Source organism: Carcharhinus amblyrhynchos, chromosome 2 (assembly GCF_965287045.1).
Source record: "Carcharhinus amblyrhynchos chromosome 2, sCarAmb.v2.hapA, whole genome shotgun sequence".
NCBI classification, from domain to species: domain Eukaryota; kingdom Metazoa; phylum Chordata; class Chondrichthyes; order Carcharhiniformes; family Carcharhinidae; genus Carcharhinus; species Carcharhinus amblyrhynchos.
In genome coordinates, this window is record NC_137325.1 from 50,963,703 (window position 1) to 50,988,871 (window position 25,169).

Consider the following 25,169-nt stretch of genomic DNA (forward strand, 5'->3'; position numbering starts at 1 on the left):
ACGCACATTATTTAACAGTATTCTGCACTGGTCAGCTAGGATCACCTTGCTCATTGGCTTTAAGAGTTATCAGGTTATACGAGTTGGGGGTAAAATCCCAATCCCAATAACAGGCTTTGCAACTCCAGGTTCTATTAAATGTGCTATGTAAACAGTACAGTTAATAATAAAATGAGATCATATTGTTACTGCCTCCTAGCTATAACAGACATGAACTATGGTTTATTGGAACATGCAAAGATCAGCATTAAAAATAAATAAATTACCTTCTGCCTACATTTACCTTCAAGACAGGAATTTATGCATCTTGCAAACTCTAGATATAAGGACACTTTCTTGTTGCTTTTGTTGTTGAGTCAATGATGGCTTCATTTTACTCCAGTCTAATAACATGAACCAGTTACAATTCCCAGATTTATTTGCTCTCCATGCTTTATGACATTTACATAGGTCTTGAGACAAAATCTAAAACCTTATTTCCTTTCCTATTTGCTTTTCATGTTTGTTCAAATTATAACAAATTTAGTTTCTCCAAAGGGCTGGAGTCAGTGTTTGGTATCAGAAGCATGTGGTACACGTCTAACATGTAGGTTGTATATATGTATTTTTAACAAGCAAACAATAGGGCATTCCCTTTCATTAAATGGAAACCTCGCTCTGCTTCATTCAGCACAATGCAGCAAGGATATCCTGTTGAACCAATAGAGATAACCATGGAAATAAAGTCACTTCCTGCCCAGCTGTTCAACGCTTAATTCATCAGGAAGTTCTCACTTCCTTTTTACCCGCCTACATTTGCTGATGGTGAGCTAATAATACAACAGGACATTCTGTTACTGAATGAAATCTCCTGAAACGTGTAAATCATTAACTAGTTACATTGTTTACTTTGATTGCAACCATTATAGCGAGGCTGGTTCTCATATCTTCCCATGCTAGCCTTCCACTCTCTGTAAATCTGAGCTCATTCAGAACTTTGCTGCTGGTATATGAGCTCACAACATGTTCTGTCCGCCCATCACTCTTGTGCTTGCCAACCTACCCTGGTCCCACATCCAACAAATTTAAAATTGGCATCTTTGTTTTCAAACTTTTTCATGGCCTCACCCCTGCCTGTTTCTGTATTGTCCCCTAATCTTAAAAACTCAGGGTTCCACCAATTTAGGGCCCTTGTACATCACTGTTGCTCCATCCAAACATTGGTGACCGTTCCTTTTACCTTCTAAAGTTTAAGCGTTGAAATGACCTAATAGGACCCCTCCACTTCATTAACCCTCCAATTAGACACTCCTTAAAACTACCTGTTTGACCAAGCTTTTGGTCATTCCTTTATGTGGCTCAATGTTAAATTTTGTCTGATATTGCTCTTGCCAAGTCTCTTGGAATACTGAATATGGGCTTGGGTAAGATGCTCTGTTGGAAAGTTGGTGCACACTTGATAGGCTGAATGGCCTCCTTAACTAGGGATTCTTTGGTTCTATGGAATAAAACATGGGCTATTCCAATTTATACACAGAAACCACACAACTTATTGCATTATTTACTGAAAAAAAATTGTCTATATGAAATAGCTGTTGGTCACAAATCTCAGCACTGTGATAAATGTTCCCAGACCACTTATTGATTGAAAAGTTCAGGGCAGCATATCTGTCTTTATTGGACTCATAGAAATGAAAAGTGAATCAAAGCAGCTTTCCTCAGTGTGGAAACCCATGATTTCACAGTAGGTTGACCTCAAATTGAGATTTGCTTTCCTAAAAAGATCTAAATTTCTTCAGTCACATTGAACTTGGCTATAAAGGGCAAATCAAAGTTTGGTGGTGATATAAAACACAGAAAAATAAAATGAGGGAGCGATAAGAGTCTTCAGGAGGAAATGGACTGGTAAAATGGAGAGAAACGTGTGAGATACAATTTAACTGAGAAGTGTGAGGTGGTATGTTTCCGTAAGATGAATGAGGAAAGACATACAAACTAGAAGCAGGACTGGGCAAATCAGCCTTCGAGCCTCTCCACAATTCATTGTGATCATGGCTGATCTACAAATTCAATATCCTGATTCCTCTCCCCACCCATGTTCCTTGATCCCTTTAGCCCCAAGAACTATACCTAATTTCTTCTTGAAATCAGACAATGTTTTGGCTTCAACTACTTTCTATGGTAGTGAATTCCACACATTCACTCTCCTTTGGGTGAAGAAATTTCTCCTCACTTCAGCTCTAAGAGGTTTACCCCTTATTCTCAAACTATAACCTCTGGTTCTGGACTCGCCCGTCATTGAGAACATTCTTTCTAAATCTACCCTGGCGAAAGAATTTTATAAGTTTCTATGAGATTCCCTCTCATTTTTCTAAACTTCAGTGAATGTAATCCTAACCGACTTAATCTCTCCTCGTATGACAGATGTGCGATCCCAGGAATCAGCCTGATAAATCTTCGCTGTATTTCCTCTATACAAGGACATCCTTCCTCAGCAAGGGATACCAAAACTGCCCACAATACTCCAGGTGTAGTCTTGTCAACACCCTGTACACTTGCAGCAAAGCGTCCCTATCCCTATCCCTATACTCAAATCTTCTCACTATGAAAGCAACTTGCCATTTGCTGCCTTTAATGTCTGTTGTTCCCAAGCACTTACTTTCAACAACTGATGCATGAGGACACTAAAGTCTCACTGAGTGTCCACCTCTCTCAATTTGCATCCGTTCAAGTAATAATCTGTCTTCCTATTATTACTACCAAAGCGGATAACCTCACATTCATCCGCATTATACTGCATATGCCCAGCCTATCTAAATCACGCTGAAGCATTGCCGCATCCTCCTCATAGCTCACCCTCCCATCCAACTTTGTTTCATCTGCAAATTTGGAAATAACACATTTACTTCCCTCATTCAAATCATTAGTATATAATGTGAACAGTTGGGGTCCTGGCACAGATCCATGTAGAACCCTACTCGTTGCTGACTTCCAATTAGAAAAAGACCAATTTATGCCAATTCTTTGCTTCCTATCTGCTAACCAGCTTTCTATCCATCTCAAGACATTACCTGCAATCCTATGTGCTTTAACTTGACACAGTAGTCTGTTACGTGAGACCTTGTTGAAAGCCTTATGAAAGTCTAAATAAACCACATCCACTGTATTAATGAAAGACTATATTGAAGTGTACAATGTAAAGAAATGAAGGAAAAGAAGGATCTGTGGGTGTAACTACAAAAACCTTTGAAAATGCCAGGACAAGTTGAAAAGATTGTTCAAAAAAGCATATTGGATGTTTGGCTTTATCAATGAAAGACTAGAGTACTAAAGGAAGGTGGTTATGCTAAACCTTCAATAAGATGTGTTGTTCAATTCTGGGCACTTGAGATTCTTAAGACTGGTGTTAAAACTGTGGAGCGTTCAGACAAAATATGCCAGAATAGTACCAGGATTACAGTTTTGTGGAATGACTAGAGGTGATGAGATTGTTCTCCGTCAAGCAGCAAAGCTTAAGAGGATATTTAATTGAGATAAAAAAATCATGAATGGTTTTGATGGAGTAAATAAAGCGAAACCGTTTCTGGCAGCAGTAAGGCCAATAACCGGATCTCCAGGTGAGTTAACGTGGTTGGCAGAACAACCAGAGGTGATATGAGGAAACATTTTTGTGATCTAAAATGCATTGCCTGAAAGGGTGCTGGTAGCAGATTCAAAGGTAATATTCAGAAGAGAACTGGAGAAATACTGAGGGATGAAGATTGACAAACAGAACATGGGGGGGTGATGTGGGGGGGTGCAATTGGATTGCTCTACCAAAGAGCTGGCCCAGCAAATCCATTCTGTAATTGTAAATCAGAGGCTAGGTGTGTGAGAGAAAGATTGATGGGATGGGAGATGGAAGCAAAGAATTTGGAAAGCAAACTTTGAGAAAAGGTGGCGGGAGAATTACTCTGACAGAGAGATGACTTTCTTGGAAACAAGGTTGGGACGTGTTTCAAAACTACCTTCACCTCTGCTAGCATTAAAAAAAGAAAAAGATTTATATTTACAGTGCCTTTCCTGAACTCAAGATGTTTCAAAGCACGTTAAAATCAACAAAATACTTTTGAATTGTAGTTGTTATAGGGTAAGAAATAGTTACCACGATGGGAGTAGGGCAGAAACTCCTTTTACATTCACCTTTGACAGGTTAAAGCTAACATAGCAGAAGCAGCTCCAAGGAATTTGCTGGCCCAAGTGTTTTCCTACATACTGCAGGTAGAGAGGGAACTGAAATTTTCTATCACAGTACATAAATCAGTGCATATGCTTCTACAAAATATAGGCCATAGCATGGTTCAGGACTTTGCAGCTACAGAATTATTTTGCCAGGTCATGTAGGCAATGGAAAAGGAGTTAATATGTTGAGACTGTCTGTGCCCCATCCCTGTTTCTTGTGTTAACCTTACAAAAATATAGGAGTTACATCCAAAGTATGTGAATTCATTGGGCAGAATTCCTTCCAAGCTCCTGCCAGCGGGTTAGATGGTGGGCATGAACCAAGAATCTGACAGGACGCCTAGAAATCTCTTTCACAGTGGCGCACAGTGAATTTACAGCGGTATCTTCTGATGCCCACCACGGCAGGTCAGAAACCCCACTATTATTTTGCACCCATTTGGAACAGTGGAGTGGGCAGCCATTAGGAGCCATCTGATCAATGCCTGGGGCATCCAAAGTTTGGAATGGAGGCAGTCTTTAACTCTGGATCACCAGAGCAATGTGTTGGGGAAGCATCTGCAGGTTGACCTTTCAGATTTGGTGCCCTGGAGGGGGTCAACCTCCCAGTCCTATACTGCTGCTGGAGACCCATCCTCATTTCAGGAGATCCATCTTAATTTTCAGAAAGTCCTATTCTTCAGTAGTGGGTCAGTAATGCTGGGCGCCTTTTCAATATGATACCTGGACATAACAGCAGACTAGGTTTCATCCACACTTGCAATGCCATTGAATATGGTATAAATAGTCAAGGGTAGAAGAATTGGTGTATTTTTCCTGCCTCCACAATGGAAACTCCATGTTTCCACCATCACTGTGGGATATTTGCCAGAATTTTACCATCCACCTGGAAATCAGGCAGGCGATGGGCAGACCATGGAAAGGTCCGTTAACCTCGGGTGGGATTTTATGGTTTCAGGGCGAGCGAGGGTGTAAAATCCTGTCCACTGTCTCAAAAAAGGGGAATTCACCCATTGTTTCAGGCAGTTACTGGCACTGTGCTGCTTTTCTTATTACAAATTCTTAAAATTAGTCAAATGTTGGTTGGACTTTCACAATTTGTTAATTTCCTTTCAGAATGCATGATGCACTATGGCTATTTTTGTAGGCAATTTGCATGATCAGGATTGCATTAAATGCATTTTGAGCTGGGGTCAGATGTTCTGTTTAAATAGGCTTCAGGCATTAGATAGTCAGAAGCTGCTAAGAAGATATTGGCTCTAATTTTGTAGTTCTGTTAACTAACTAAACTGTCAACAATTGCCATCAGTATAACTGGGAAATTGAGGGCAGCTTCTGGCACTGAACATGTGCAGTTAAACCCAGAAATCTAGAAGTAGCTGTCATTGATTCCCTGCTCTTTCACAGGGTGCTCTGTTGAAGTCCCCACAGATGGCAATCTTTAGAAGTCACTGGACTGGCAAGAACTTCCCTTTTTATGTTGTCATATTGCTATTAAAAATATCTGAAAAAGTTATGCCTTTGTGAATGAACTGTAACTGGATTTTTAATTGTTTACTAAGTCACAACTACTGCTCAAGCGCCTCTCAGGTCCTGGAAAATTAATTTTATATTTGTATAATACCAACCTTTTCCATTTCATTCCATCCTTTTGAAATATTTATGTTAATGACATTTCAGCTTCTGAAGTGTAAGTTCCCATCTTTATTTCATACTTTGTAAAATCTATGAAAATCAGAGCTTTTTACTTCCTGGTTTGTTCTCTGTGAGAATGCTTGATTGGCTTACCCCACTTGATGACATCACTGTTGCAGGACACCAGGAAAATCCCTTGGTGCCAGTTTCAAATTAATATTGGGAAACATGAAACCCATGCCACAGATATTTTTGATCTTTGTGACAAGCTTCGTCTGAAGTCAACAGCAAGTGCCTTTGCTTCATCAACGACCACATATACCAGACCAAATATAAGAATAGATAGGGTTGGGCTGGCTTCTTGGGGGTGAGGCAAAAGTTGTTGGGAGTGTGTAGCAGACAAGCTATTGGTCCTTAAAATAGAGAGAAGTGTGGGCAGCAGGTTACACATAGTCTATGTAGTGTAGACTAGAGCAATGGGAAACAGTGAGCTGGAGAGAGTATAATGGCTACAGTTGATACAAGAGGGTGAGAAGTATGGCATTATCAGCATATGCATGATTTTAGAATATTTTGTAGGGAGAGGTGGGCTGTGACCTGCAGATAATGATGTGTGCAGCATGCTTCTATCTGTTAGGGGGATACCTGGCTTGTGTCTGTTTATTTAGCTGGCAGGAAAGATGTCAATGTCAAAATGACGGCACAATTGAAAGGAAACGTGAGAGTTTATACTTTCCTTTTTTTCTATTATTGAATTAATTATGTTCTATGTTCAGGCTATACAGTGGGTAATTTGAGGAGCTGTAATAATGTATGTGCAACAAAATTATTTTGTAGAATGTAGTGATCAATCAGAAATGAGATTCTGGATTCTAATTGATTCAAATTCAGAGATTTAATTGATTGAAAGAACAAACTTGGATTTGTATAGTCCCTCCACTTTTTCAGAACGTCCAAATAACATGTAATCAGTTCACCTTTATTTTTAAACAGGCAAACGTGACCAATTTCTGTAGAGCATGGTCTATGAAATATTTCATTAGTTGATCTTTTCTTGGTTGGTTGGAAAATAAATGATGACCAGGAGAACCAAAGAGCAATTCTCCCGCTCTTCAGAGACACTCAGTTATGTTTGCTTAATCGAGTGAATATACCATTGAGTGAATGCTCCACTCCCTCTGAACTCTCTTCTGCATTGAAATATTAGCCTAGATTTTCTGTGGAATTTTCTGTTTTTTCAACTAAGTGTCATTTTGGGCAGAAAAGGCGGTGCCTAGCCTGCTGGCTCCACTCTCGGCTTTTCCCACCATATTTCTTGAAACTTATTGAAAAATAATGCAGAAGGCAGGTCCCACACCGTCACGCTGGTGGGGGCAGGCTTTTTCAGTGCAACCTTGACTTTCAAATATCAGGACAAAACGCTTTGTTCTAACAGATTGAAATAAAAACAAGGATTCCCCACAGGCACTGGGAACACCAGTTCCCCTCCCCCACACATATTCCACAGGTGTGTCGGTCCACCTTGTTGTCTAACGAGGGGCATGCACACGGTGGGTCGTGCGTGGGCTGCTCTTGGATGTTTCGAGAGTGGCCTAGTACTTCGCGTTGTTGTGTGTGCTTAAAACTGGACCAGCAGATGGGCACCACAACAGCTCAGTGACTATCACTGCTAGCTGTGTAGATACATGGATTTGGGCCAGTGTCTGTGGGAGTTTGCGCATTCTCCCAGTGGTTGCGTGGGTTTCCTCCGGGTGCTCTGGTTTCCTCCCACACCCCAAAGATGTGCTCTTAGGCTGATTGGTGTAACAAATTGTCTCTAAATTATTCTCCCCTGAATCTGGTTTCCAATGGGGGTACCATACGCATAGACACGGGTCAAGGTAGATGTAGGAAAATGCTTTGTTACGATGGTGGCGCGGGCTCGTTGGGCCGAAGGGCCTGTTTCCCGTGCTGTGTTGTTCTTTGTTCTTTATACATGATGATCATTTCTCTCTCCCTCCCTGCCCCCGAATGCACATGGAACATTCCCCCCTCCCACAAACATGGGAAATACCCTCCAGCAGACATGCCCTCTTAGTGTCAGGGCAGAGTGGTCTGGACATGACTGCCTCTTCCTCCAGGGGGCTGCACTTACCTGTGCACTTCAGGCCAAATTCCCATTTTACAAAAGCTGTTGTAAACCATTGGTGGGAGGGGGTGGGGAAAGGGTATTGAGGAGTTAATAAAACTAGGAAGTCCACAATTGATGTTAAAATGTATTTAAATTGGGTTCCAAATATTAGTTGACAGGAACCCTCTTACGGCATTGGCAGAGAGCAGGGACAATCTAGCGTAAAAGCTGTTTTGAGACTCCCGCTGGATTTTCTGCCCCAGCCCACCGAATATGGGGGTGGAAAATTCCAGCCTGTGTTCAAAGTTTTGGAATGGGTCTTAAATCTGAACCTTCAGACTGTTGTTAAAAAATCCTACCATTAAGTTCAGGCTGAAAGTTTGCTCTCTCTGACTGCGTGATCGCATTGGTTGAAAGGATGCTGATGTACATCGTGACATTTCAACTGAGTTATTTTTAAGCATAGCATGGAGATACAAATTATGGAAAGCAGCTCTTTTCTAAATTACTATTATTAGCCTGTTCAAAATTTGGGCACCCTTTCAGCCAATTATTGTCTGAAACCTGGGGAATTTTTTTATAATGGGGAACAATCAGCTTTTAAGAAAAAGACTTCAAAATTGTTCTGAGGAATATCTTTTTTTAACTTGTGTCTATAAATTTTTCCCTTTTTCTGTCAATCTATCTCTCTATCTCTCATCTTCCATATTTTATCATTGTGGTTATAATAAGTCATCTGTTGACCTCAACTTTCCCTTTTCCTTTTAAGATGAAATACATGAAAGATGAAAATGCATGAAGGGGAAAATCCAGCCCCCAGTGTCTATATGCGGTACTCCCAGGTCAAGGGCAACCAGTTACATGTAAAGTTTCTTTGATGCTGCTTCAACAGTGTGCCTCTGTTCCAACTTTGGAAGAGGCAACTCTCTACTGCAACGAGCGGCACTTACCCATTTCTTTGTACCAATCAAATTGGGCTTGACATGGTCAATTTGTTCTATATGGGGACGCAATGGTATTTTCACTGGATTAGTAATCCGAAGTCTTTTGTTAATGGCCTGGAAATCCCCATTTGAATCCCACCATGCCAGATGGGGAAATTTGAATTCAATGAAAATCTGGAATTGAAAGTCCAACGCTCACCATTAAATATTGTTGTTTGTCATAAAAACTGATCTGGTTCATTAATTTCCTTCAACAAGGTTAATCTGCCATTCTTACCTGTCTGGCCTACTTGTGACTCCAGAAATGCTCTGTGAAATGGCCTAGCAAGCCACTCAGCTGAAGGGCAATCAGGGTTGAGCAATAAATGCCTGTAAATGTTAGGAACTGATTGATAATCAGTGAATTAATTTCAGGCACGGTTCTTACAACCAACAAACAGGTGACATATTTATTGGGATTATCTGATTATGTTTGGTAATTGTTAGGACCTTTTTAGATTTTCAACTGAATAAGTCAAAAATATTTTAACCACTTGGGATTAATGGATTTGCCAAGATTTTCACTGATGATTTGTGGATGGTATGCTGTGAATCTACCCATTTTATCTGATAAATTGCAAGTCAGTGACCTTTCATGACATTTTCCCGCATTAATGATTTTTTCCAAAGGCCTTGGAACTGTGATGCACCCTACGTGCCTTAGTTTTTTCATCCTCTTCAAACAATGAGTAGCATCACCTATTCAGTGCTCCCTGCTTTACCTGTTTATTCTTTTCATGTTTGGTGTCATTCTCCACTGTCGTGGCCTTTCACCTTTCCATTGTATTTCTATCTGTCTGCTTTTCTGTATACATGAATGAATCTGCTTATTTTAAAGATTTTACTGGTTTCGGTTCTAGGTCCATGCACCTCAAATAATAAGAACTGGAGAGACAAAGGCTTGTTGCACGTCTTTGGCTATGAATCATAGAATACACGTCATATATAGAATTAGTCAAAAGTTGAAAGTTAATCTGAGCAACACATATTATCATGAATCCCCTATGCCCTCTACTGGCTGAAAGGTTTTCTTTGTGATTTCTCTCAAAATATATTCATGGTCTTTATAGTTTTTTTATTAGTGGCACAAGTAAGCTTACATGAACACTGCAGTGAAATTACTGTGAAAATCCCCTAGTTACCACACTCTGTTGCTGTTTGGGTACACTGAGGGAGAATTTAGCATGGCCAATGCACATCTTTCGAACAATGGGAGAAAACCTATTCAGACACATGAGAATGTGCAGATTCTGCACAGACGGTGACCCAAGCCAGGAACTGAACGCAGGTCTCTGGCGGTCTGAGGCAGTAGTGTTACCCACTGTGCCACTGTGCAGTTTAATTCATTTGCAAAGCTTGATTTGTCAAACTTGTATGGACACATTAATGCAAGACCTCATGTTTTGTCCCTTTTTACTGGAATAGATGGATACAATCAAGCCTCTGTGTAAATTACATATGTTAAGAGTATTCATCCATTTAAAAACTGTCTCCATGGGTGGAATTTTACACCCCTTCCCACTGGCATGATCTTGCAATTCCACCAAAGTCGGAGGACCTTTGAGTGGCTCACTGCAGTTTGTGACACTGCCCCTGCTGCCACAATGGGGCTGAGTGTTAAATATGAAGTTGCTGTAACATACTGTTTCAAAAAGATTCTGCAGGTATCTGTGACACTGGTGATACTGCATTTACTGCTTATTCCTAGTTGGTCTGAGATATTAGTTGCTTTGTGAAATTTGTAACTAGGCTACTTCAAAGAACATGAAGGACCAGGTGTTTTGTCAGCTCAGGTAGAACAGCTTTCATCATCAACAAGTTATCACGTTTATTGAATTTGGTTTCATAATTTACTGAAGTGAGATTTGAACTCTCAGCTTGTGGGTTGATAGTCTGCTGCAAATTTTTTGTCCTGTCTGACTTGAACATGGAGGTATTTATTGATTATGTCACTGAACAGCAAACGGCATTGCAGAACTCCTTGTTATATAGAGAAGAAATCTAATATTCAGCTTATATTTGGAGCTGCTTGCAACTAGAAGAGTGCTGAACAATTCAGGAAGGTAATTAAAACTGGAAGAATACTGCAACAAAAATAGCTTTTATCAGTTTTGCAAATACACACCAGCACTAAAGAGAGTAAAAAAGTACAAAAATGATGCTTGGATAACTTGCTAATGATGTCACAGATGGTATGGTACGTACCGTCTTTGACATCATTAGCTACAGTTTGACATCATTAGCTACAGCTATGGTAAAATTTTGCTTAGAGTTAACAAAGAACAACCCGGCACGGGAAACAGGCCCTTCGGCCCAACGAGCCTGCGCCGCCGCATCCTCCTACACCTACCCTGCCCTATGTGTATGTGAGTGGAACCCCTAACTTAGCCAGATTCAGGGGAGAATAGTGTCAATTTGATATACCAATCAGCCTAAGAGCACACCTTTGGGGTGTGGGAGGAAACCGGAGCGCCCGGAGGAAACCCACGCAACCACAGGGAGAATGCGCAAACTCCCACAGACACAGGCCCAAATCCATGTGTCTGCACAGCCAGCAGTGCTAGTCACTGAGCTGTTGCGGCGCCCGTCTTCTGGTCCAGGATTAAACACACACACCGACACGAAGTACTAGGCCACTCCCGGAACCTCCAAGGGCAGCCCACGCACGACCCACCGTGTGCATGCCCCTCGTTTGACAACAAGTGGACCGACACCTGCGGAATAAAAAGACAAAACGTTAACATGTAATTCTACATTTCCGGTGTCGTCCCGAGGCTCTGACCCTATTTAATACCCTCTACTATAACCCTCCATCCTTGTTTCGCTCATGTGTCTATCTAAGTAAACCTTAAACAAGTCCAACGTGCCTGCCTCCACCACCCTACTCGGTAGCGCGTTCCATACCCCCACGACCCTCTGCGTGAAGAACCTTCCTCTCATATCCAAATTATACTTCTCCCCCATCACCCTTAGATTGTGACCTCTCGTAATTGTCCCCAATCTAGGGAACAGCCTACCACTAATGACTCTATCTATTCCCTTCAGTATTTTATATACCTCTATCATGTCCCCCCTTAATCTCCGTCTTTCCAAGGAGAAGAGTTCCAGTTTCTCCAACCTTTCCTCGTAACTCAGTCCTTCCATGCCAGGCAACATCCTGGTAAACCTCCTCTGCACTCTCTCCAGAGTCTCCACGTCCTTCCGGTAGCAAGGTGACCAGAACTGGATGCAGTACTCCAAATGCGGTCTAACCAACGTTCTGTACAACTGAAGCATTAGACGGCAGCTCCTATACTCTATACCCCTTCCTATAAAGGCTAGCATACCGTAAGCTTTCCTCACAACCTTCTCCACTTGTGTCGCCACCTTCAGAGACTTGTGAACCTGCACTCCCAGATCCCTCTGTATTTCTATACTCCTAATCGGTCTACCTTTTATCACGTAGCTCCTCTCTGCATTATTCCTTCCAAAATGCATCACCTCGCATTTGTCAGGATTAAATTCCATCTGCCACCTATCTGCCCAATATACCAACCTATCTATATCCTGCTGTGTCACCTGACATTCCTACTCGGTATCTGCCAATCCTGCCATCTTGGTGTCATCCGCAAACTTGCTGATCACACCACGTACGCTCTCTTCCAAGTCGTTTATATATACTACAAAGAGGAGAGGTCCCAGTACTGAGCCCTGCGGCACATCACTGGTGACTGGCCTCCAGCCCGAAAAGGTCCCCTCGACAACTACTCTCTGTCTCCTATTGCCCAGCCAGTTTTCAATCCACCTAGCTACCTGTCCTTGTATCCCATGTGCCTTAACCTTTTCTACCAGCCTACCATGAGGGACTTTGTCAAATGCCTTACTGAAATCCATATAGATGACATCAACGGCTCGCCCATCGTCAACCGTTTTTGTCACTTCCTCAAAGAATTCTACCAGATTCGTAAGGCAAGACCTCCCCCTAACAAAGCCATGTTGCGTATCCCTAATCAGATTGCAATGCTCCAAATACTCATACATCCTACCCCTAAGAATTTTTTCCAATAATTTTCCTACCACCGATGTCAAACTCACTGGTCTATAATTACCAGGGTTATCCCTACTACCTTTTTTAAACAGCGGTACAACATTAGCTACCCTCCAGTCTTCTGGGACCTCACCTGTGTCCAAAGAAGAGACAAAAGATTTGTGTCAGAGGCCCAGCAATTTCATCTTTCACCTCCCTAAGCAGCCTGGGATAAATACCATCAGGCCCCGGAGCTTTATCTGTTTTTATGCTACCTAAAAACCTTAGCACTTCCTCCCTCGTAATGGATATTTCCTTCCACTGATCGACAGCTCCTTCCAAGACACTACATGACACCAAACCCCTCTCCTTCATGAATACCAACGCAAAGTATTCATTCAGGATCTCCCCCATTCCCTCAGACTCGATACATAGGACCAATTTTCCCTCTAACCAGTCTCTTGCTCCTAATATAAGAGTAAAATGCTTTTGGATTTTCCTTAATTCTATCAGCCAAAGCCATGTCTGGTTTAATGTGGAGCTTATTCCAGCTTTCAACACAAACTTCTTTATTCTGCTAGTTTAACCAGTCTGGTACTGCACCCTATATCATTTTGCCTCTATTCTGTCAGGCGAGGTTCTATATCCAAAGTCATGTAATGAGTTCATTTCGAGTGACATCTAGTTGTTTAAGTTCTATCTATTGTGCACGAAGCTGTATTGCCATTCTATGGGACACGGTAATTTCTTATTGAGTCTGGAAAGATTTCATCACTAATTTTCCTTTATTTCCTTTCTTTATAGGATGCCTTTGTGGATCTATACGGGAACAATGTGGAACCTCTTTTCGATATCCCATGGCCTTCTCTTCGGACTGTCTTGGGTATTGCTGCTGTGGGGGCTTGTATAACTTTTGCTTATCTAGCCCACCAGTATTAGCCATGATTATACAAGAGTTTTCTTTCAACCAGAACTGCTTGCAAAAATTTCTTAGGCTGCTTTCAGGTTACAGACAAGTTCTTTTATCTAATGGGATCAGATTAATCGGCCTCTTGACACCTTAGAAATATTCTTATATTTATAATCATTGAAACTTTTCAGGTATGTTTATATTTCTTTGGCGTCTGCGATGAGTTTATTCATATAAACGTGAAGCAAACTCAACGTACATTTCACTGTGGGTTGGATTTCTTAAGCTGACTGGATTCTACATTTCATAATGTATTGGAAGGATTGTGTTACAAGATGATGATGCGAGTGGATAGAATTTTACCTGCATCAATGTATGAGGCAGGAACCCTGAATTTGGTCTTGCTTAGTAATGCACTGATGATAAGATAGTGCTTGACAATTGAGTACAATGTGAATTAAGATGAGTGCATTATTGGCTTTTTAACAAAAAAATCCACTTTGAAATTAATCATGCCTCAAGACTTAACATTGTACAGAACTTCATGGAATGGCTGAAGAGGAAATTTTTGTGCTGATTTGAACATGTGGAAACTTATTGATCATGTTGTTGGACAGCAAGTGGGTATTACATGATTTCTTGTTGTATAGAGTATAAACCAGACACTTAGTTTATATTTAGTTCTGCTTGCTGCTGGAATGGCATCTGATATCTATACTGAAGAATTCAGAAAGAAAATTAAAACCGGAGGGGGACTGAAAAATAGCTATTATCAGTTTTGTAAATGTACACCAGCACTTAATGGAAAAAAACACAAAAATGATGCTTGAGTAACTTGCTGAAGCTTGCCATGGTAAAATTTAGTTTTTGAAAGTAAACAGTAAAGCTTGTAATTGTTCTCCAGTGTCTGAATGAAATATGCAATTTTTGCAGAGTATTTTCTGGTTTAATGTGAAGAATATATTTAATAAGCATCTAGATTTCAGCACAATTTTTTATGTTTAACAGTGGTTCCTGTAGTAGGTGTGAGCTTTTTCAAAAAAAAGTACTCTCTAAGCCCATTCCATTTCCTTTCAAAATTTAGCTTAAACTTTTTCTTTTTTTTAATTTAAAGTTTACAATTTCTTACTAATCAGAAAGGCTGCTATTAGGTAAGTGCTGTAGAATAACTAAGCGGCTCTAAATAGAGTAGATACCAAAGGGCGATTCCTAAATCATTGTGTTGTGCGAAATTTAGAAGATACTGCTTGCTTTGTATAATGCATCTAGCTTTGAACTTTCTGACTGTACTGATGAAATGGCATACGTTTACCCAACTGAAGTTACTTCCAACCTGTGTATCCAGCTATATGACATGATTTTACAAAACTCTGCTCACCAATGAAGTCCAGAATATTCACATTCTTCAAAGATATGAGAATGGAATGCTGTGCCTTTGTCTTGTAGAAAATACCACACTGGCGAAAGACAGTGCTTGCTTTTGTCAAACTTGATGGAGCGACCTTGGGGAAGTTCACCATTCTGCCAGTGTGATTAAACTTCTTTGAGTGACTTCTGTTTCTAAAATGTCAAGACTTACCTTATGCTTTCCAACTCAAGTACTTTCTCCTAATGCATCCACCAAAAATTCTGAAGTACAAACGAATTATATGATTACCAGACGCTAAAGAAAAAGCAAATTGTATTTGCAGAAGTGCTCCATCTACTGATGACGACCAACTTCAACCTACTAACATCGCATAAGACAAAGTGAATGTACCATGAAGGAATGCGCATAACTGAAATCATCAGTAAGCTAACAGTATTGTAATTTCATATGGAGTGATATAAGGCTATCAAGAAAATTAAGCACATTTTAGTAAAAGAAAATATTTTTTTAAGCATTTTATGAGGTTGTAAAAAAAGTCATTTCTATTTGAAGAAATAACTTGTGTTTGTGCATCTTCAGTGCACTCTAGTATGTTATTTCTATTGCAGGAAGGAAGCTGTCTTGTCATTTTAGAAGCTGTGCTTTTGTGTCTTGGGTGTAATATTTTCTAAATGTTGACTTGATGTATTTTTTTTATGTATTGTGTTATTGTACTCATTGCTGTGTGATGTTTGTCACTATGATGAGCTCTAATTATTTGATAAAATTACAAATCTGCACAATAGCTTGTGGGAAATGATCAGAAGAAAACTCAGTTGAGAAACTAGGTATGTAAGATGTTGGTTTGCTTTTTTAAAAATTTAAATCCAGCCCAGCCTAAAGTATGCAAATGCTTTAATTTGGGCAATGAAGGTTACATTTATTATAATGTTCCTAATCTTCACAGTCCAAACTAGATGCCCAGCAGCAACAATGGCAAATTAGTTCCTTAACCTGTACAAAACGGTCAGGCTGCTCAGGTATGATCTTTTCATTGCCATAAAGAGTCTTTATTACAAAAAATACAGCACCAATTAAGCAGCCTACCCTATACCATTTGGACTGCTCAAATTCCAGTCAATTACATGGGTACAATTATCCTATAAAATGTGCCACAAAGCAACATCGTGAAACAGTTGAGGAACGTGAAAATAAATTGTACTATTTGATTTTGATAAATATGTCTCCCAGCACATTTTCTAGAAGGATTTAGTGCTTTTTTAGCCTGTGTGCAGTAATTCTAAACACAGAGTTCATAATGACTAACTTGTACAATATGATTTTTTAGAAAGTATTTTTTATTTAACTGGAAATAAATTTTCTTCATTTGACACCAATATTTTTTATTGAACACAACTCAACAGTGACAGCATTCAACTGACATTTTTGCTGGTTCACCATTTTGGATAGAACAGGAAATCCTTTGCAATTAGTAAATTTGTTACTTACTTGGAAGTATTTTTTTCCCTCTCCTGAGATTCATCTGATCTAGTCTACTCTAATACACTTTTTGTTAGGTGTGTGAATAGCATCTGGAAAATTATTGATGGATTTTTTAAAGCCAAGGATTCTCAATCAAATGTACTTCCAACAACTATTGTCAGGGGACTTTTACCTCATCAAATGTATCCTTAATTTTTTTTAAAAATTCCCCATATTAGTCCATCAACACTGATTATTGTGACGGTGTTACTGATAGAAATTGGATCAAATATTTTAAAATGTTATTTTTCTTAAAGATTCCATTGATGTGCACATTTTATATAATGAATAGTTTTTTCCTGGGGAAGTTTTGTGGCACACTGGTAGCATCCCTATCTCTGGGCCAGAGGCTCCAGGTTCAGGTTCCACTTCAGGATTTGATGGCCAGCCATATTCCAGTTGGCAACAGCAACTGCACTACTTTGCCACATATAATCATGGACCAATCAAATGCACGTCCATGTCACCAGTGCTCTCTTGAGGCGTGGTATCTGGAGGCAAAGGAATCTTTTTCTGATAGAATGATCTTTGATAGGTTAAGGTTCAAAAAGTGTCTGTGCCTGGCTTGTTCAAAAAAAAATCAAGGGTTATATGTTTTTTAAATCTCTCATTAGGTATGTGCCTGTTTTCTTGGAGAATTTGGTAAAGGTGTTAGACACCCAAATAAAACTCCAGTTAGATGGGTTACCTTGAGTTGGCTACTTTTTTTTTGCTAATCCTGCTTTAGTAAGCTGATCCAAGCATCGTTATGTTTGTTTGTCTCAAGGTAGTACTGTGTTGGAAGTGGATACAAGGTGAAGAATGTTTATTTTTTTAAATGTGTAAGTTTTTCTAACTGAATCCATCCTTTAATGTACCAAATTGAGCATTAAGGATACTACGTGTGAGTTGCGATTGGATGGGTTGCCCAAGAGGTCATTGAAGGAGTGTGATTAAGCAGGATGCAACTTCAATTACAAAGCTTCTGAAATATGTCTATATGCACACTGGTAATTGGAATGTAGCCACATTGATAACCAAGAGGTGTAATGGTGAATGGGAGAATCCATTGTTTGTACATGGAATATAGGTAGCTATAGAATTAACTTTCATGATTCCAGGTACGAAGAACCAAAATCTGATCGATGCTGACTTTTACTGTACTTGTATGTAGTTGATTGTATCCTCTTTTCACTCACAACTATTTTTTGTGATGAAGACACATCTCGCATGTAAGGTGAGAGTTGTGGAGGATTTAAATGTTTTTGTATAGCTGACTAGAAATCCTTGAGTGCTTGTTAAGGATTTCCCTTGGTGGCTGTTGATATAGTGAAAATATTGTTCATTTATACATGCTCCTGATAGACAAGAATGACCTTTTTGGTACTTTACAAGTCACTTTGGATGTAAATGGTTTGTATATAAATTGTATGTCAATTCAACGAATGAGTTTTTATTTGTTATAGCCACAAAGAATTCATGTCAGTAGTCGTTAGACTTTTCAGCGGGTGAAGTATTTAACAGGTAGAAAGGTTACTTTTATGTTAGATGGATCTTTAATTTTTGTGAAGTTACTCAAAAGTTGAGCGAGCCATTGCTTTGTGCCAGATGTGGTCTTTTCTTGAATTATTGGCCTGAATTTTCCTGGAGGTCATGGCTCTGCCCCTTGGCTCAAGTGTCAGGAGCGAGCTCACTTTTACAGGGCAAGGAAGCTACGATTTGATTTTACAGCCACCAGCTCATTAAGTAGCTCAGGTGATAGCTCTTGTGCCCACCTTGGAGGATATCATAGAATCCCTGCGGTACAGAAGAAGGCCATTCAGCCCACCAAGTCTTTACCAAGCACAATCCCACTCAGGACCTATTCCTGTAACCCCATACATTTACCCTGCTTATCCCCTGACACTGCGAACAATTTAGAATGGCCAATCCACCTAACCTGCACATCTTTGGGTGGCATTTAAGAGGCACGTTCTGCCTCTTAGAGATGCCAACCAGTCGGATGGCTGGGAACATTTGAAGAATGGCCTGGAAAATGGACTGCAGGGTAAATGAGCAAGTTTCATGCAGGTCCCAGGAAAGGGGATGGTGCACTATGAGTGATAGACCAATGAGGAGATGGCAGGGTCAGGAGGAACCAAAGGCATGTGGTAATTACCACTTGGAGAGTCTCTGGTGGGCAATGACTGCCAGAACGGAAGCTGCTCCCCCGAATCATGTACACACATAGCATTGGCAGCCCACTGGCAATTGCAGTAATTGACCATTCATGGGCCTCAGTTGGCCCAAGGATGGCTGGTTGCTGGATACCTATCCTGCCTGTTCATAGAATTGCAATGGAGATGGATAGATGATGCCCACACCTGATCTTATGCCCCCGCCTGCTGCTGGAGGTGACAAAAAATTCCGCCTTTGTTTCCAACGTATTTAAGAATTATTGCCACTTTCAAAGAAGCTTGAACACAATAGAAGACTAAAAGTGGAGTGACCTCAGCCCCCAGATTAGATTAGCATTTCCAACTAAATTATTGAAAAGTGAACTATTCAAATTATTGATGTGATTTGTTTAAGCTCACAATCATGTGTATCTGCTTTACACTTGCAAAACTGATTCATAGCACATTGATGCGACATTGCTAGAGTTGCAGCCTGACCTTTCCTTTGGCAAACTGTATTCTCGCCTGCATTCAAAAAAAACTACCTTTCCTATATAAATCCCTGTTCGCACAATTAAAAATGTACCAAAATATTTACAATCAGAATTAAAATTGTGTTTATGATACAAAGTATGGAATATTAAGGTGAAAATGTTTTGTATATATAAAAAAAGTTCTCTCTGGCACTCGTTGTGGCTACAGTTCAGAATGCCAAGGAAGAATAATCCTAACATAGATATTCTCATTGTTTTAGTGGCCATTTTCAAACAGCAATGTAATATCCTACATTATATTAGATAGATATGCTACTTCCTTTCTACTATCCAATTAAATTTGAAAATCTTCATAGTTCTTGGAATGCTAAATTCCAGGACAAAGTTTGGGATAAAGGACATTTTAGTAAATGGATGCTCATTTGTAAATGGCCTTCACTTTATATTAATTTACAGAAAAGCAGAACTATAAGGACACCTGGCTTGTATATAGTCTAGACTTCCTATATAAGCTACATATGACCTATTAAGTTTCTTTAAAATGTAGTATGAAAAGTGTCAACGGTTCCATAATTCTGTTGAACCATTTGAAATGTGTGATTTTGTTGTAGTAAATGCATATAAAGACTGTTTGTAAACAAAAATACTTATAAAGTTTTTTTTAACATACTGTTGTGATTATTTTATAATAGCCTCCACAAATATGCTATAGCTGACTCCATTCACTTTGTTAGTGTAGCAATGTTGCATAGAATAAAATCAAACTTTTTTATGTTGCTTTTTAAACTTTATAATGAAGCAACTCTTCATTCTGTTGAATTCTTAGAGCACATATATAGTCATCTACTCTGGGGTGGTGGGAGTGGGTGCAAGGCTTCAAGTCTTGATGGCGATTAAAATAAATGTGCAGTTTAGTGAGAGGGCGGAAGGGAAGATAGCAATGCCAGTTTGCTATCCCTCTAAGCCAGGTGGTGAGAAATGATTACTCTGATATTTGTTGTACTGGTTATTTCTGGGCACTGATTTTAAAAAGAAAAGGTAAGTATGAGAATGGAAAGCTGATCCTTCTCAAAGTTTTTGCCATACATCATTCATTGTTTCATGTATTACAGTAGATGCAGATGAGAATGTTATTTGGCCACTCTTGGGAGAAAGAAATGCAGGGCTATAAGGAAAGAACAAGAAAATGGGAATAACTTGATAGCTATTGTAAATGCCTGTTGCAGGCTGAATGGCTGCCTTCTGTGCTGTATCATTCTATGATGAGTATTCTAATTATCCAGAAAGGTTTTCTAATTCCCTGCTCCCACCATCACACATCCAACTATTAAATTATTCCAAGACCGCACCTAAAATCTCATAATATAGGGCTTAAATTTGTTGTTTAGTATTGTGAATCTGACCACATTCCTATTTTCATGATTTACTTTGAATTCTCTAGATTAATATTTGCTGCATTATTTGCTATCTAAAATATCTCTGCAAGGTCACTTCCTTTCACGATGAAAAGCCCATATTTCTCCCATCTTTTATCATAACTGGTCCTTAGTACTATTTCTGAGCATAAATAGTAGCTCCGAACTGGAAGCTGAGACACAGCATGATGCAAAGCTTTCCACAATTTACTTAAATATCTCACTTTGGGATAATGAATTGGGATCCCTCAAGTCTGCTTCATATTTGCTGCTGTTTACAGGGAAGGTAATGTTGAAACTTGCTCCTGATCCAAAGATATGTGGGTCATGTGGATTTGCTGTGCTAAATTGCCCTGTAGTGTCCGTGGGATTGATAGGGTAAATGCATGGGGGGTTACAGGAATAGGATTAGGGTGGGATTGTTGTTGGTGCAAGCTCAATAGGTCAAATGACCTCCTTCTGTACTTTAGTCACCCTTTTAGAAACTGACCTGATTTCCAGATTCTAGTACATCTTTTATTTCAATTCAGTTGAAATAATTTTTATAATTTGTCTTAAAAGCGTAGTTGAGTGGCTATATAAAATGAAAGACTGACATCAAATAAAATGTACCTGAAGCGAGAGTTGCACAGTGGGTGGTACCACTCGGCTTTCCCCTAAATTATACATCATCATGGACACCAGTATCCAACAAATTGAAATTACAGTTTCTAATAAACTCCCAGAATGTCAATTTCCACAATGCATTTATTGAATGTGCAGCTATGTTTGTTGCATGTTTTAACTTGAATGATCCATATGAATTTAAATTGGTTTCAATGCATAGTTTTTGAAACAAGCCAGTTGATAGCAATCATCTGCAATCAAATGATGACATGCAGCAAAGAAAAACAATAGTTAATAATGTGAAGCAAAAACAGAAAATGCTGGAAAATCTCAGCAGTTCTGACAGTGTCTATGGAGAGAGAATAGACCCTTTTCAGAATGTGTGAATCTGTGTAGCTAATGTTAGGCTGCCCCACTCACAGCTCAAATCTGATTTTATAAAGGAAGCTTATTTATTAGTTATGAGTAGGCTTACATTAACACTGCAATGAAGTTATTGTGGAAATTTGCTAGTTGCCACACTCTGGTGCCTGTTCGGGTATGGTGAGGGAAAATTTAGCCTGGCCAGTGCATCTATTAGCATGTCTTTCAGATTGTGGGAGAAAGCTGGCACACTTGGATGAAATGCATGCAGACATGAGGAGAACATGCAGACTTCTACACAGTTGACCCAAGCCAGGAATCAAACGCAGGTCCCTGGCACTGTGAGGCAGCAGTGCTAACCACTGTGCCACCATGCTGCTCATATGTTAGACTTGCATGGAAGATTGCACAAATATGTTTTCCTAATTCCACCATATGTTCAGGCCATGAAAGTCTCTAATGTTTTTTTTTAGAAAAACTCAACTATATTTCTAAAGGAAAATATGGTAATCCGTTACAGCAGAGGTGAATATGTAGAGAAGGTGCTAGGGAAGCTGAAAGGTCTGAAGGTGGATAAATCACATTGACCAGATGGACTATACCCCACAGTTTTGAAGGAGATAGCTGAACAGGTAGTGGAGACATTTGTAGTGATATCCAGAATCAGGGAGGGTCCCAGAGGACTGGAAAGTTGCTAATGTAACACCCCTGCTTAAGATGAAAGAGAGGCAAAAAACGAAATACAGGCTGGCTAGCCTGACCTCGGTCATTGGTGAGATTTTAGAGTCCACTATTAAGGATGAGATTTGAGAATACTTGGATTTAGCATGGCCAATGCATCTAACCAGAATGTCTTTCACACTGGCAGGAAACTAGTGCACCTGGATGAAATGCACGCAGACAGGCAGCAGGAAAACTGGACATTGGGAAGACCCATATCCTGCTCCATGTCAAATATTTTAAAGATTAAACAGCTATAAAACCCACACTGTTAAAATAGGGTGAAGTCAGCATGGTTCATCAAGGGGAGGTCATGCCTGACAAATCTGTTAGAATTCTTTTAGCAGGTAATGAGCAGGTTAGACAAAGGAGAGACAGTGGATGTTATCTACTTGGATTTCCAGAAGGCCTTTGGCAAGGTGTCACAAGGAGGCTGTTGAGTAAGATAAGAGCCCATGGCTCTTATCTTACTCATGTCTCTAACACCCATGATGTTAGAGACAAGGTATTAACATGGATAGAAAGTTGGCTGAAAGTGGAGTTAAAGGGGTCCTTTTAAGGGTGGCAACCGGTAACTAGTGGAATTCTGCAGGGGTTCGTGTTAGGACAACAACTTTTCACTCTACACATATAATGATCCAGATGAAGGAACTGCGGGCATTGTGGCTAATTTTGCAGATGGTACAAAGATAGATGGAGTGATAGGTCGTATTGAAGAAGAAGGGAGGCTGCAGAAGGACTTGAACAGGTTAGGAGAGTGGGAAAAGAAATGGCAAATCACATACAACGTGGGAAGGTGTGAGGTTGTGCACTTTGATGGGAAGAATAAAGGCATAGACTATGGGGAGCAAATTCAGAAGCAGAAAGGAACTTGAGAGTCCTGGTTCAGGATTCTCTTAAGATTAACTTGTTGGTTGACTTGATAGTCAGGAAAGCAAATGCAATATTATCACTCATTTCGGGATGACTGGAATACAAAGGCAGGGATGTACTGCTGAGGCTTTATAAGGCTCTGGTGAGACCATATTTAGAATATTGTGAACAATTTTGGACCCTTTTTCTAAGGAAGGATCTGTGGTCCAGAGGATGTTCACAAGAATTATCCTGGGAATGAAAAGCTTAATGTATGAGGAGCATCTGAAGACTCTGGATCTGTACTTGAGGGACTATAGAAGCATGACGGGGGAATCTCATTGAAACTTACAGAATAACGAAAGGCCTGAATGGAGTGGATGTGGGGAAGATGTTTCCATTAGTAGGAGAGACAAGGTTGAGAGGGCTTAGGCTCGAGTAAAGGGATGACCTTTTAGAACTGAGATCAGGAGGAATTTCTTCAGTCAGAGGGTGGTGAATATGGAATTTGCCACAGAAGGTCATTGAGTGCATTTAAGACAGAGATATGTCCTTATTTGGTAAAGGGAGCAAAGGTTACAGGAAAAAGGCAGGGGAATGGGAGTGAGAAAATTAGTTTGGTTGAATGGCGGAGCAGACTCAAAGGGCTGAATGGCCTAATTCTGCTCCAATAGCTTACAGCCTTATAGGAAAGACAGTAATCCTTTTCCTGCTCACTACGTCACCCACACTCCAAAGCTGTGTAGGATAAGTGGATTGGCCATGATAAATTCCACAGTAACTTCATTACATTAACAATGTAAGCCTATTTGGGACACTAATTAATAAAGAAAGACATGTTCAAAGAAGTCATCCCAAACCCATAAACCATCCGGATAAATGATACACCCTTTCACTCTGCCAACTAGTGCCCCCTCACCAATTCAATCCATACTACCTGAATCCACACCACACAATCCTGCCCACCACAACATGAAGTACCCAAATAATAAGTCACCCCATCCCACCAGCTCCAGGAGCCCCAGCCTAACAGACACACATGGGCAGCAAAAGCCTAGAGATGGGAAGACAACAAACCACCCTTCGACACCAACATCCCTGGCAGGAGACGCCCAGGACTCTGCTGCCCCCTTCCCTCCCTCCCTGAGGGAACCAGAATCTGACTCAGCAACAGAACAAAACCTCCTCAAAAAGGAAAACCCCCAAAAAACTCAACACCCACACTACCTTGACATCCACCACAACCCCCAACCTAACAGCCCTCTCTCCGTAACACATACCATGTCAACCACCACTCCCCCTTCCCCATCCCCAAACCACCTAGAATATGGCAGAACCAGACCACCATCCTGTTTCCCTCTCCCCACAACCCCATCCCCTATTTTCCCCCCACATAAGGGTACCCCCCCCCGCACAAGAAAAAAACCAACAGGAGTAATGATATATTAAAAAAGGAGAAAGGCCCAGGAGACAAGAAGATGACAAGCTAAAATAAAAGGGCAAGGCATCACAGGGCCCAACAAAGGTTGGACATAGGCTGATAGAAAAGTGGCAGAGCATGAAGAAAAGGGGAATGTCTCTCTCTCTCTGACTCAAAAACCTAACTATGTGTCATGTCCACTCCAGCCCCAATGATGCAAAGCCAACGAAAAGAGAAGAAAAAGGCCAAGAAGCAAAGACCATGGAAGAAGGGTTGTAATGAAAGACTAATGCACATGTCAGTCCCTGACCAAACTTGCCCGAGTCAACATCCCAGTGTGCACCCTGCGCACAAGATCACCCCCTAATTTAGCAACTGCCAGACCAGAACCCTTCTCCTTTTCTTCCCCCTTTTTTTCCTCCCCCCCCCC

At 40.3% G+C, this 25,169-nt stretch overlaps 1 protein-coding gene across 1 annotated transcript in view; it reads left to right on the forward strand.

Annotated features, from left to right (window-relative positions):
* LOC145354303 (apoptosis regulator Bcl-2-like) overlaps positions 1–20,032 on the forward strand; it is a 147,651-nt gene extending 127,619 nt beyond the window's left edge. The window contains exon 2 of the mRNA XM_080205423.1: positions 13,739–20,032. Within this exon, the coding sequence (XP_080061549.1) occupies positions 13,739–13,873 (135 nt within the window). The 3' untranslated portion in view covers positions 13,874–20,032. The remainder of the gene's footprint in view (positions 1–13,738) is intronic.
* The last annotated feature ends 5,137 nt before the right edge of the window (positions 20,033–25,169 follow it).